The sequence below is a fragment of the Fistularia commersonii genome, chromosome 32, assembly GCF_037954325.1.
Source record: "Fistularia commersonii isolate RoL2024-O1a breed Wild chromosome 32, RoL_Fcom_v1.0, whole genome shotgun sequence".
Classification (NCBI taxonomy): Eukaryota; Metazoa; Chordata; class Actinopteri; order Syngnathiformes; family Fistulariidae; genus Fistularia; species Fistularia commersonii.
In genome coordinates, this window is record NC_141315.1 from 7,117,870 (window position 1) to 7,131,126 (window position 13,257).

The 13,257-nt window shown below is 44.4% G+C and overlaps 1 protein-coding gene across 1 annotated transcript in view; it reads left to right on the forward strand.

Annotated features, from left to right (window-relative positions):
• LOC147215319 (glutamate receptor ionotropic, NMDA 2C-like) overlaps positions 1 to 13,257 on the forward strand; it is a 51,110-nt gene that overhangs the window by 17,952 nt on the left and 19,901 nt on the right. Inside the window, exons 6-7 of the mRNA XM_086139395.1 lie at positions 1,669 to 1,783; positions 8,471 to 8,682. Of these exons, the coding sequence (XP_085995521.1) occupies positions 1,669 to 1,783; positions 8,471 to 8,682 (327 nt within the window). The remainder of the gene's footprint in view (positions 1 to 1,668; positions 1,784 to 8,470; positions 8,683 to 13,257) is intronic.

The following is a 13,257-nucleotide window of genomic DNA, read 5'->3' on the forward strand; positions in this document are numbered from 1 at the left end:
CAAAATTAAATTAAATTAAATTAAACTAAATTAAATTAAATTAAATGGCCAAAAATTAAAACAGTTGGAGGGTTGAAGCATATGATTTTTTTTTTTTACACAGAAGGTTGAACTTTTCAGTCTGGCTCCACCTACCAGAAGGTTTCCATTGCTATCGTGACCATCGTGATGCTAAATTAACACCGTCAGTAACATTGTAATTCGTGTGTTCCGCAGACGACGTGGCTGGTAACCCCTTGACGATGTCATTAAACCAGTTACGGTGCCCGTTTTTGGCATATCTGGGGCTTCCACAACAGAACAGGCAGAAATAATGATCAAATAGGTCATGGTTGATGGAGGAAATAAATCATTATGTGATATTTTCCAGAAGGAATAGTCAGATTGGTTCTCATTAACTCTTCCCCATCTTTTTTCTTTTTTCTAAAAAGTTGCCAGCCAGTTCCAGTGGTTAAAAATCCTCCACAAGCTGTGGAGAAGACATTTCTATGAAAACAAAGATGTGGAGCGCCGGGCACTTTCATTTAAACAAAGGCCTTTCCGACAGTAAAGCTGGGAGAGGAGCTTGTTTGACAACAACAGCAAGTTAACAAGCAGAACAGAGACACATTCTTTATTTTCATGCATTTTTCCCCCCACGGCTGACATTACTCACACGATCCCTTGTCTCAAAGCAAACGTCGGCCTTAGCTTTTAGACGCAGGGTTGAAACATCAGCGTTTTTTCCCCCCCCTTGTTTGAGTGACCTATTTTTGTTGGATGATTGCGACAGCGCCGGCGGTATAACTGCGAAATGGGGATTACCTTGAAGTCTCTTTGGCGGGGAAAGAGTTAAGTGTGAATATTCCAAAGCGGTGTTACACTTAAAAAACAATCCGGCTAATAAATATAAATATGGGTAATGTGAGGCAAAAATGAATTTTTCTTTGAAAACAAACCATCGTAGCTTAAGCTGTGATCGTAGCCTAATTGCTCCTTTGTGCTACAGAGATATACTGCCCCCTGTGGCTGAAAGTGGAATTACAAAATTGAAAGTCGATCAAAAGTTTCCAGAATCACTTTATTTGTCCACGAGGGGCAATTGAAAAAAAAAAAAAAAAAAGAACATAAAAAAACAAACAAAAAAAAAACAGTACATCTTCACAATCTTTATAATTCGTTTGCATGAATGAAAAAATTCTGAAGTCAGGATGTTTTGGAGATGCTGACGTTTTTCGTTGGACTCACCCGAAAACACGTCTGGACAGCCTTGGACGTTTTTGGGGCCAAAAAATTGGGAGGACGACTACGGAAAGGACGCACCTTCAACACTTCCGCGCAAAGTATCCTGTACCTCCCGTAGTTTAATATGCAAATGAAACGGGATTGATTTCTCCCCCCCTTCGCTCCGTCACGGACACCCTCAAGCAAATAGTCAAATAACTTGCTGTGAGCGCCCGTGCCTCCCAAAAATCGCCCTCTGATGAGCTTCTTCCAGTCTCCTGCATTAGATTAAACCCTCCTGGGCCGGTTTTACCTTTGATTAAGAGCTGATCACCCATTCCCCGCGTGTGTGTGTGTGTGTGTGTGTGTGTGTGTGTGCACGAATGAATATGCAAATTCTCATGTGATGCAGAAACTTTCTTGATGTGCAACTACTGATAGAGTTCCTCTCCATGGTCGTTGCAGGCACATGCTGAATGTGACATGGGAGCGGAAGGACCTGTCATTCAACAGCCAGGGCTTCCTCTCCAACCCCGTCATGGTCATCATCGCCCTGGATCGGGAGAGGCAGTGGGACAGGGTACTTGGAACGGCGCACACACACACACACACACACAGTAAATTGGCAGTTGACCCCAGTGTAACAATAAGATCAGCTGACACATTGGGTCGCAATACTGTTATATTGCACTTTTAACAAAGAAAGTAAGTTTCTTATTGTTCTGTTTTGTTCTTGTCACTTAATTGAAGTTGAATTTTTGTTTTTATGTGATGTTTACAACTACATTGCTATTTTTAATCACATTACAGTAGCTGCAAGGCCTTATTGTTACACCCAATTTTTATTTATTATTTAAATACATGGCTCAATGAGATCATCTCCGAAGAGTTTTCCCTTTTCCCGAGACGTGACGGAGAGAAAACTCCCCGTTCAGATCGTGCACAGCTTCACAACTTCCTTGTTTTTGGCCACATGACCGTGAACTGACCAATGAGAAGTGAGATCCCATGTTGAGGGAAGTCATTGTGAAAGCCACAAAGATTCATGAGATTAATCCAACTACTCTAACTCCGCAGTAAATACCAACAAAAATAAAGTAATTAGCAACATGAATGTGCGAAAAGAAGGCAGTACTAACAATTTTATTTGCTTTTCAACCAAATTAAACACATGGATTGACTTTACTTGCTAATCTTATCATACAAAGAAACGGAGATAGAGAGTGCCTTTTGGACACGGTGGGAGAAGTAAAACCGTAGAATCATTTTGGCTGAAAGGCGGCACGGTTGTCATCGGGGACGGGCGTGAAATCAGCCCATCCTATCGCTGTTTCGTCTTCCGTCCCCCCTTCGATGCAGGTGCGCCTGTGGTTTGACCTCTCGCTACTCAAACGGCGCGTTTCCCGCCGAGGCTTCTTGCTCTCCTGTCTAAAATGCTTTCTGAAACTAAACGCTTAATTATTATTTTTTTTTCCCCCCGTGAAGAGTTTCCCCTGCCCTGTCAGGTTTTAGAACAGGGCTGTCGCTGTGTTTATTCCCGCTGCGGGGACGTCGCGCTGTATGTGATAACAGGCTGGTGGCACGGTGCAGTCGGAGAGCAAACACTTTCTCGAAAGGTGCTCGAAATAAGCCTTTTTGTTTTTTATTTATTTTTGAGTGGGATTTCCTGCCTCTGAGAAATAATAACATGTTTTTGTTGTATTGGAGACATTTCAGACATGGCAGATATGTATATGAATACATATATATATATACATATATATATATATATGTAGCCACTTGGGACAAACTTGAGGAAAATGTTGATAATATCTATCTATCTATCTATCTATCTATCTATCTATCTATCTATCTATCTATCTATCTATCTATCTATCTATCTATCCATATATGGATGGATATATATATGTTGGCATACACATATATGTATGTATATAAACATGCATGTGTATGAATACATATATACATCTTGCTATATGTATTAAATCACACACACACAGCTATGTATGTATATATACACACGTATATATACTTATGTATGCGTGTGCACAAGTCAATAAATATGTACTTCTATATGCACATTCACACATACATATATATATACACACAGATTCAATTATACCGGAAACTGGAGTATCTTTCAATTTTTCAATGTGATTCTTTTCTGCCATAGTCATTGTTATATTGTTGGTCATTCTTTCATTCTTCCTTTCTCTTGCATTCTCTCTATCTCCTTGTCTCTCACACTCCCTCACACACACACACACACACAACACACACAGACACACACTTTGTGAAGCCGAAGGGTGCATAGAAAAAGCGCTGCTAAACAGACAGACCTGAACGTAATCTCACAGCTACAGTTGAACTCATTTATTTCTGCCCCGGAAAGACCAACACACTTTATCAATGTCACCTCCTGGCTGGCGTGTGTGTATATATGTGCGTGTTTCTGTGTGTGTGTGTGTGTGTGTGATTGCCGTTGTGATGAAGGGGCTTCTCCTTCTCACATTGTATGTAAGTAGACGTCTCGCGCGGCAAACGACCTGGCAAACACGTTGGTGTGTCGTCAGTTTTCATGCGCGGCGGTACTTATCTCGCTCGCCATCAGGAGGGAAACAGAGCCGCCTGAATAAAACATCAGCCGCCGTTCGGTCCAAAATCCCGGACTCCTCCCTGTCTTCAATCCCTCCTCACCCCAAGCTGATCTCTCCCTGCTTGTTATTCGCCTCCTCCTCCTTGCTCATCCGTTATTACGCACTTGCTCTTTTCAGGCTCCCCTCCTGCGACGTGACACGTTGACAGCTGAACACGGTGTTGATGCTTATCGGCATGTGCGGGGCGCCATCGCCGGGCCGGAAGGTCGCCGCGTTCCGCTCGACCCCTCGCCCTCGCCGCCCTCCTCGGTCCTTTATCAGATTCGAAGATGATTTCTTTCGGTACCGTCGGGCAAACCGTCATCCGTCTTAATCTGCACACCCCACTTTGAATTTTATTCCGGGTTGCATTTTTTTTTTCCCACCCCTCCTTCGGGTTTACCGGAGTCGCTCAAAACAGGAAACTGAATAATTGCATCATTTTAATCTCAAAGCCTTGCTCGAAAGGTTTAGTTGAGAGCGACGGGAAACGCCAGGAGTGAGCCCGGATAATAAACAGCACCTTAAGGCAGGGGAAAAAAAAAACCCCAAAACTTTCTACTCTTAAAATATTTTGGCAATTTGATGGATAAACAGCCCCAGAATTAGTCTTGGCAACAATGGGCCGGAGGGGAGACCCGTGTATTCGGCTCCTCCTGGGTCTCATCACGATAATTGATTCAAACGACCTCATTAATATCGGTGGCGGTATAGAATGTGAAGGAATGTCAGGTATTTTGGTACTCGGGCTCCGTAATGAGAGGCCGGCTGCCTGTGTCGAGCCATGAGCCGGGGGCTATTTTCCCCGAAAAAACATTTTCCGCGGTCCAGTTTCTTTTTCCCCTCCCGGTTATGACTGACAAACCGGCAGTCTTGGCGCTGATCTGCCTTGCCGATCTCTGCGAGCATTGCGACACCACGGCTTATCATCCCTGGCTGAGATAAAGACTGACCTCCACGTACCCTTCTCTCACTCGAGATGGCAAGAACAAGAACAAAGTTCGCTCTGGTTGTGACGTCCCAAAATTCACGAGAAACTCCTAGAAAGTCCCGGGAGGCACCTCATGCTCGCTGAGGATCGATTTCTTCCAGCTGCTCTTTTTCTTCTGTACACTCCGTTTGGCCTTTGGGCATGTTGTCGCCAAGGTACCTCGGACAGTCGCTTCACATTCGGGCACCTCTTTCCAAGAACTACTAGCTATTTGCCTGTCTTCACTTGCCTATTTAGACATGCTATGTAAGTTTGGGGGCAGCTGTGACTCACTTGGTCAAAGGGTGCGTCCCTCCAATCGGTGTGTTGGCGGTTCAGCCGCCCGGCTCCTCCTGTCTGCATTTCACAATGGCCTCGGACCAGACGCTCAACCCCTCCAGTTGGTCCTGATGGCCTGGTTATCCTTCATCAGGTGGCGTGGAGCAGGGGAGTAGAGTGGTCGCCCTTGGAACCGAACATCCCTGGTTTGGCTGCCGGTTCCTTCTAGCCTGTCCAAGTGTTGTTGAGCAAGACAGTGAACCCCTATCCGCTCCTCTGGTGCTGGTCCTTACCTGCCTCTGGGAAGGAGATGCCTGCTGATATTATGCTCTGTGGATAATTGCATGTCCTTCAGGTGCACTACTGTCTAAGTCGACCATTTCCCATTGCTATTTCAGACATCATCCTTTTACTACTTCATCTTCATCACCGTGCAACCACTAGCAGGAATACTAGCAGGGATGACGACACTTCTATTTTGCCTCACTTGATCAAATTTCCGACCGATGGGCAAGTGGTCCTCAGACCTCACACGAGAAAAAAAGTTATGTTAAGCTGTGAGAACAAAATGAAGTCACGATGCCGTCGATCTCGCAGCCCCAGGAGCAAGAACGAGGTTCTCCACTTTCTTGCAAAGCATGCGAAACACCAGTCCGGTAACTACAACTGTATCTAAAATCCATCCACCCTGACTTAAATTGTGTTGCATGCTAACTGTCGATCCACCCTGACTTGAATTGTGTAGCATGCTAACTGTAGATATCTCCAAAGGATGATATTCTGGAGTATTTATGAACCTGCTTGAACACCAATTCAGGCAAGCAATGTTTTATTATTATGGGATCTTGTTTTGACAGAAATAGGTTACCCAAGGGGCTTCCTATACGCCCCTAAAATGTATTGGTTTGTGGCGTTAAACCTAAATGGCTGATATCAACAGTGAACTGTTGATCATTTTGATGCATGATATGAAATATCAGCGGGATTCCAAGATCCTCACGGTTCCGGCCGGGGAGTCGGTATTTTGGAACGTCTCCAAAAGTAGCGAGCGTGTCAGAATGACAGCCAGATGACAAATCTCCTGCTTAATATGTCCAATGACCGGATAAGACACAGGAAACCCTCAAGAGACGACAGATAGAGATGATTAATCTTCACCGATGCCGGGTCTGCTCCTCTGTCACTCACAGGTGGCGCGGCGAAGCAAATCAGTCTCACAAATAATACATCTCCTCCATGTATGACGAAAGCAGAGCAGTGAATATGAGGACAAATGGAGAGTTGGTATGTAAAGGAGGTCTTAGGGAGTGAGCTTTACATGCGGTGATTCAGCGCCGCCGGAGTGCTCCATGGCTCATTACGCCGGATTGATGTGACAAACACTCCCGGCTCTCACAGAGATGGTTTTTCTCAGCTTAGCGCCGACATGGATGGGATTTTTCCGTGCGCGGGGTGACAGCGATACCCCCCCCCCCCCCAACACCCTCCCCTCCAAGCCCCAGACACTAAACTCTCTGAGGGAAATGTTCACGTGCGGAGCTCAAAACTGTTTCCCGGCCAGTTGTTCTTTTCCGCTCGCGAGTTTTACGAACCTCGGAGCTAAACTTGGAAACTTCCGCTCGGTAATTGTTAACGGCCAAATCAGATTCGGTGCGGCCAAATCGACGAGCGTAGAAGTACAAGTACTTATCTGACCCAAGCCTGATGGAACAAATGACCGAGGTCGGGTTTGAATAAAAGATTTTCCGGTCGAGGATTCGTTCCGTTTGACATCTAACACCCTCCCCCCCTCCACTCCCTCCACTCCACTGCCAGAAATTCGGTAGTATTCTGTTTTCAGATGAACAATTTAAATCGATTTGGTGCTCGATTAAAAAATAATCAAATTAATTAGATGCTTTGTAATTATTAATCAAAATTAATCAAAATTAATCACATTTCAATATTTGAAAAAAAATCACTTTCATGATTTCAATCTTTTTTCTTTTCCTCATCAGACCCACAGTTGAATGTCTCTTCATCATGCCCTGTTCTACTCTCCTCCACTTCCATTGTCATCCAGTTGCTGAATCTGTTTTCGAATTTTGTCTTGTCTTTTCGGTTCGTAATTGTCATTAGATGAATCGATCTGCGGCCTCCTGCAGACCCTGCAGTCCAATGTGATCTATCTCATTGGTGGATCGGTCGATTTTCTGACGCGGACTTGGACGTTTTCTTTCATGATGTGTTTACCTGCGACATTCTACTTGTTCATATTAGCGATGCTGCAAAGTTAGCATTATTGACCTGTAAGCTAGCTCCAACATGTTTGGCGTTGAGATGCTAACAGAGTGTGATATGCAAATTCCTTCCTGCATTAAGTGCAAAGAACTGCATTTTTGTCTCGATTCACATCTGGAAGTTTCTTATATTTCTTTTTAGGTCAACCAGCATCGTCTCATAAGTCCGTAATGTCAATCACACTATGCGTCGAGATAATGTGTTCTCCTGGAAGTCGCGTGTGAAGAAGGGTTCCGCGTTGCAAATGAAAGTGCGATTTAAGATGCAATCATTTTTAATTTTATCTTGTAATTAATTAATTTTTTAACTAAATAGCGGTCGGGTATTTCGACGAGTCGCTCCAGACAGTAATGAAAGGAGAACACGTTGAAGAATGGACCGGCGTAGATGGCGTCAGAGCATCCCGAAGCAAAATCCCCCTGAGAACTCGTGGAAATGGGTCAGTTTTATTCGCATCGACGTGTTTAGGCGGGCTTTGTGGGAAAATTCTAATTAAAACTTATGCAACGCACAAACAAATCTATCTCTTAATCTTATTCCTTTTTGTCCGCGGCTACCTTGATAGGCGTCTCATTGGATCCCGATCAAATTAATCTCAACCCTGCGAGTTCCGTCAGCGCAAAAGGGGTTTCTTTTCATTATCGACCGTGTTCTACGCGAGCCGCGAGGCGCGCTTTAAGCGAAAGACGGGGGGAAGAAAAACGCAGATAATGAATAGCGCTAATCACTCCGACGGTTCCTCTTTATGAGTGGTGACATTTAAATTTGTTTACCGAATTGAAGTAAAGAAAGAGGGATGATAATTGAATAATCAGTCAGCAAAATTAACACGGACTGAATGCAACGCACGGGATGTATTATTAATGCGATGCAGCTGGTTTTCTTTTTGTTTTTTAAGGTTCTACTCTTTTTTTTTTTAATCCATCTTCCCTTTTTCCCAAACTGCCTCCGTGGAAGAAATTACAGCCTCTTTGGTTCGCAGTAATTAACTTTACTCACCTATCCCCTGCAGAATTTGCTTGTTTCTGCCGTTCAGCGCCGATGTGGCGGAAGCGGAAAAGATAGAAGGTTGCCGTCGTGACGGATCTGTTGGTCGTTTCAGGTGGGCACATACGCCCGCGGGATCCTCCAGGTTCGCTACCCCGTCTGGCCGCGCTACGGTAACTTCCTGGAGCACGTGACCGACGACCGGCACCTGACCGTGGCCACGCTGGAGGAGCATCCCTTCGTCATGGTCGAGAACGTCGACCCGGGCACCGGCACATGTGTGCGCAACACGGTGCCCTGCAGGCGTCAGTCCAATCACACAGAGAGGTACACACATACACACACACACACACACTCTCATTCAACATGTGTGCTCACCAGGCTGTTGTTTAACATCCTGCTCCTCTGCAGGTTTTTGTCCCAATTTTTTTTTTTTTTTTTTTAAATTGTTTGGATTTTTCACTCTTGACCTTGAAAGGCCGTCTGGCTCGGATCATCGCGGCGGTGTGCCGAGCAAATCAATTAGGCCCCGCGGCCCAAATCAGCGGTGCCCCGCAGTGTGTGTGTGTGTATGTGTGTGTGTGTGTGTGTGAGCTGTTTTTATTTCTTTATTTTCCTGCTCTTGATCTTGGAAGCGAAACAACATCCTGGCTCATCCGTGAGAGGCCAGCGGAGGTCGAGCCGTGATTGCTTCTCTTTTTTGTCACTATTTTTGTTTTGGTTTGTTTCTTTGTGGTTTCAGCGCAGGTTTTTTTTTTTTTTGTCCAAGACAGGTCAAGAATGGGATTATTTGTATCCGTCGGATTTATTGTTCCCACTTAGCGTCGCCACTACTGTCTATGACTTATTCTCTCTCCTTATTGGCCGCTCCAGTCGGGGGTCGCCACAGCCAATCATCTTCCTCCATCTAACCCTCTCCTTTGCATCCTCACCAACGAATTTGGTAGTCGTTGGCTCCGGCCGATTCTCTTTTCTCCACCCGTTCCAACCTGCATGCAGGTATTTCTTCCCCTCTTTCCCTGCACTTTGCAATTTTTGCAGGAGTCCACAGTTAGTTAATGGCTGTAATTGCCGGCTTGTCACATCCGTATTATCTCCGATGTGATCTCTAGCCGCCGATTCATCACGCAGCACGCCCAAACCAAAATCGTAATTAAAAGTGAAGTATTCTCTTTTAACCGCCGTTTTCTACAAGGCCATTTTCCTATTTCCAACAAGCAGGAAGGGACGGTTAAATATTCATTCGGTGCCCCCCCCCCCCCCCAACCCCTCACTGTCTCAGACAACTGCTTTTGCTTCAGATAGTGACATTTAGAAAACGTTAAATGTTAAAATGACGACTCATTTTTTTACTTAATTTTCTATTATTTTGTTGCGGGAATACATGTTTTCAAATCAGCGGAAACCGTTTCAGCGCGTGCATTGTTTTAGAAAGACAATAACAACCGGAGTCACCCGGCCCTCTGACCTTAAGCGAAACCAGGAACGAGCGAATGAATAATTGATAAATAAATTAAGATGGGTGGGAGGCTCATTTAAATGATGCAACAAGGAAGACGAAGGGCGAGAGGGGAAGAGATTCTCTGTATTTGCTCGGTATCCATCAATGATGGATTTGAATGTCCAACAAGAATAGGGGTGCAAAACCCTTTGTAAAAAAAAATTTATGCACACACAGAAATAATACAGAACAGAACAGAATAGATTGTACCTTGTTAATCCTGAGAACCGGGATATTCCAGGATATCGGCAGCAGCACAACATAAAGTTAAAATAGGGCTGAGCACAGGTAACATAACATACATATTGAAATAAAAAAAAGAGTTATTGACAGAAACGTTATATGTTAAAAAAAATAAAAAAAATAAATAAAATTAAAACCCATACCAATTAATGTTCCCTGGAAGCCGGGTGCAGTTTTCTTATTAACAAATTAATATTGGAGGTTAATTCTGCAAGAGTTGATGAACTAAAACAGAAGTGAATGCACGAAAAAAATACCATTAAGTGACGCCGAAACAATGAAAAACATGAACCCAATAAGCATCGCGTTTTGTGATGAAGTGGAACAAGATGTTTATGAGATGGGGGGGCACAACGTAGACGTAAATCAGAAATCCGCCTGGGCCCGAGTGTGTTTACCACTTCATACAGCGGTAAAAGGACTGTAAAATCTATCCTTTGACACAAAGGATAAAACATCTTTGACCGGTTTTATGACAAATGCTCAAGAAGTAGTTAGGTGTTTTATAGGTGAATGTAACACATTAAGCCCTAAATACTAACGTACAGCTGCTATTAGGAGGCAGCAAGCACACGAGATCATCGGGTAACTTCTTCTTTCCTTCCATGATGGAAATTAAACCATTAAAACCCTTGCTCTGCTTAAAGTAAAAGTGAAAGTTATTCTGATTGGAGAAAAAGAAAAACATAATTTATTTGTGTTCAAACAAAGACAAATTTGAGATAAACCCCATAAAACAAGTTCAGGACGGCGAGATTTATTGACGTGCCAGCTTGAGACTGTTTACATTATGATTTATCAAAGAAAAGCGGAGACGCGGTTGGAGGCCGCACCGCCATTCATTTCAATTAAAGCGGATTATTGCCGCGTGAAATCGAAACCTTTCGGATCCCAGGTACGGAGTTCAGTACCGTGTGGCGAACTCATTCCCAATTCCCACTGAGCCGGAGCGCACGGTGGAGACCTTGTCCCGCTGGGATGGTGATGAAGGAATTAATTCTTCCTCCAAAATGGCATCAAAACAAAAACTTTAGGATCATTTTTCTATTTAACAAATAGCATCGTGGCATCATGTGATTGGACGAGCCACATACGTGGGTTTCAACCCGACTCTTGGTTGTGTTCCTTTACCTGGCTAATGACTACAAATATGGTCGCCCTCAAGAAATCCACGCCACCTGTGATTACACGACATCACCTTATTTCTAAAATCAAGGCTAACAACACCTCAAATCAGATGGACGATGAGGCCATTTAGAAAAGCGATCCCATCACAATCATCCGTCGTTGCTCTTTCCAACCACCGCCCGTCACGTCCAGCTGCAACTACCGACGAAACGTCCTCGCTCTACCTTAATCTCTGTCGAAATGCGACCCTTTCCGTATGCAGACGGCGCCGCTGACCATCGCCGGCACATTAATCGGACAGAGATATGGCGCGGCTGTAGTTGCGCGTGATTGCACGTTGATTGCCAGTAAAGATGATGTATCCATCCAACGCGGGGACATCGTCTGTCATCGCATTGAATGACGTTATCTTCCGCCATTTCCCCCTTGCCGCAATGTGTCCCATTTGGACAGAGAGAGAGAAAAGGGAGAAAGGGGGGGGCGGCTGCTAATAAACCGGTCAATCTTGCCTCTCCGTCTCGACAGGACAGATGTTTCGCGTGATTAAAAACTCCCCTCTTGCTCAATAACCAACCCCTATCACCGGGACAGATGACGGCAGCCTTTGCCAGGAAGCGGGTTCTTGCCTTACTGCCCCGATTAAAAAACTGGAGCCCGACTTGTAAAAAAACGCTACCGGCCGGGAGCAGATGTGTGACAGGAGCGGCGCTGGAAGGGTTTTTTTTTCGGGATTCAAATCGGCCGGTCAGAGAATTGGGCTGAGAGTGCGGCCGCGACAGAAGTTCGGGAGAGATTAGCTTCTGGTGAGCATCTTACCTGGAACTCCAGAAGCGAGCGGTGGCTTCGGTGTTGAGAAAGCTGAGCTAGCTAGCGGGGACTTCCTGGGTCGTGGCAATTGGTGCCTACTAGCTAAAACGTAGCGAGAATAAAAAAAGAATATCTGTTTTTATTCGTGGTTTGAATTTGTCTGGGCTTGCAAGCATAACACAGGTACCATCATTTCCGGACTATCTAGTGCACATGAATATAAGCCGCACCGGATAAATAGCCAAATAAATATATGTGTACATAAATAGGCCGCGTTTGTTTATAAATCACAGATGTCCAGGATGTAGCATGAATTTTTTTTTTTTTTTCACTTTTTTAAAAACATACCGGCACCATCCACAAATATATACTGGAAATGCTTTTTATTCTGGACAGTACCTGTAACATGGCTGATGAAAAAGAGTCATAATAAATTGCACAAGGAAAAGCCCATCCATTTTCTATCCCCGCTTTGTCCCTCTCCAGCTGATCGCGTGCTAAAACCGTTAAACTTGTTTTCTTCAGTGTTGGAATCGAACGGCCTCAGAATTTCACGGTAATTTCATCGGTCCGATGTGACGAGGCTAAATGTTTGGCAGCATAAAGCTTGTTAGCACCCCCAAAAAAACATAAATTAGCCGCATTGTTTATGCCGCAGTGTTCAAAGCGCGTGAAAAAATTAGCGGCTAATAGTCCGGAAATGACGGTACATATTTTACACACTCAAAGTTCCCATAGGGGTGAACGGGAGGGCGAATATTTGTCTGATCCGGGCCTTTCGACAGACGGAGTGTGGCCTTGCTTGTCTTTATTGTGGCTCACGGCGACTTTTCTGGCCGTCAAAGAGAGAAATCACCAGTAAAAGAGAGAGATGGGAGAGCAAAACAGAAAACCCATCTCTCATGAATGTTGAATCCAGACTCGTAACAACGTCTTCGTTGCAGGAAAAGCGTACGGATCAGAACTCAAGGCCCGCGGGTGTGAACGTCTTAAAAGGTCTGATTTGTCTTAAAATAAATAAATCAAATGTGCGCATTGACCATAAACGGTGGTTTGAAGCATAAAGAAAGAACACCTGACAACCTTTAAAAAAATATGAATTGAGACGCAGAAAAGACGCTCTTTGGCTAAAAATACAACCGTCCTGTTTTCTCTAATTAACGAAACAAAGAACGCAGAGCTCCACCGTGTCGCCCAAAATTGTTACAGCTGTTTTAACATCT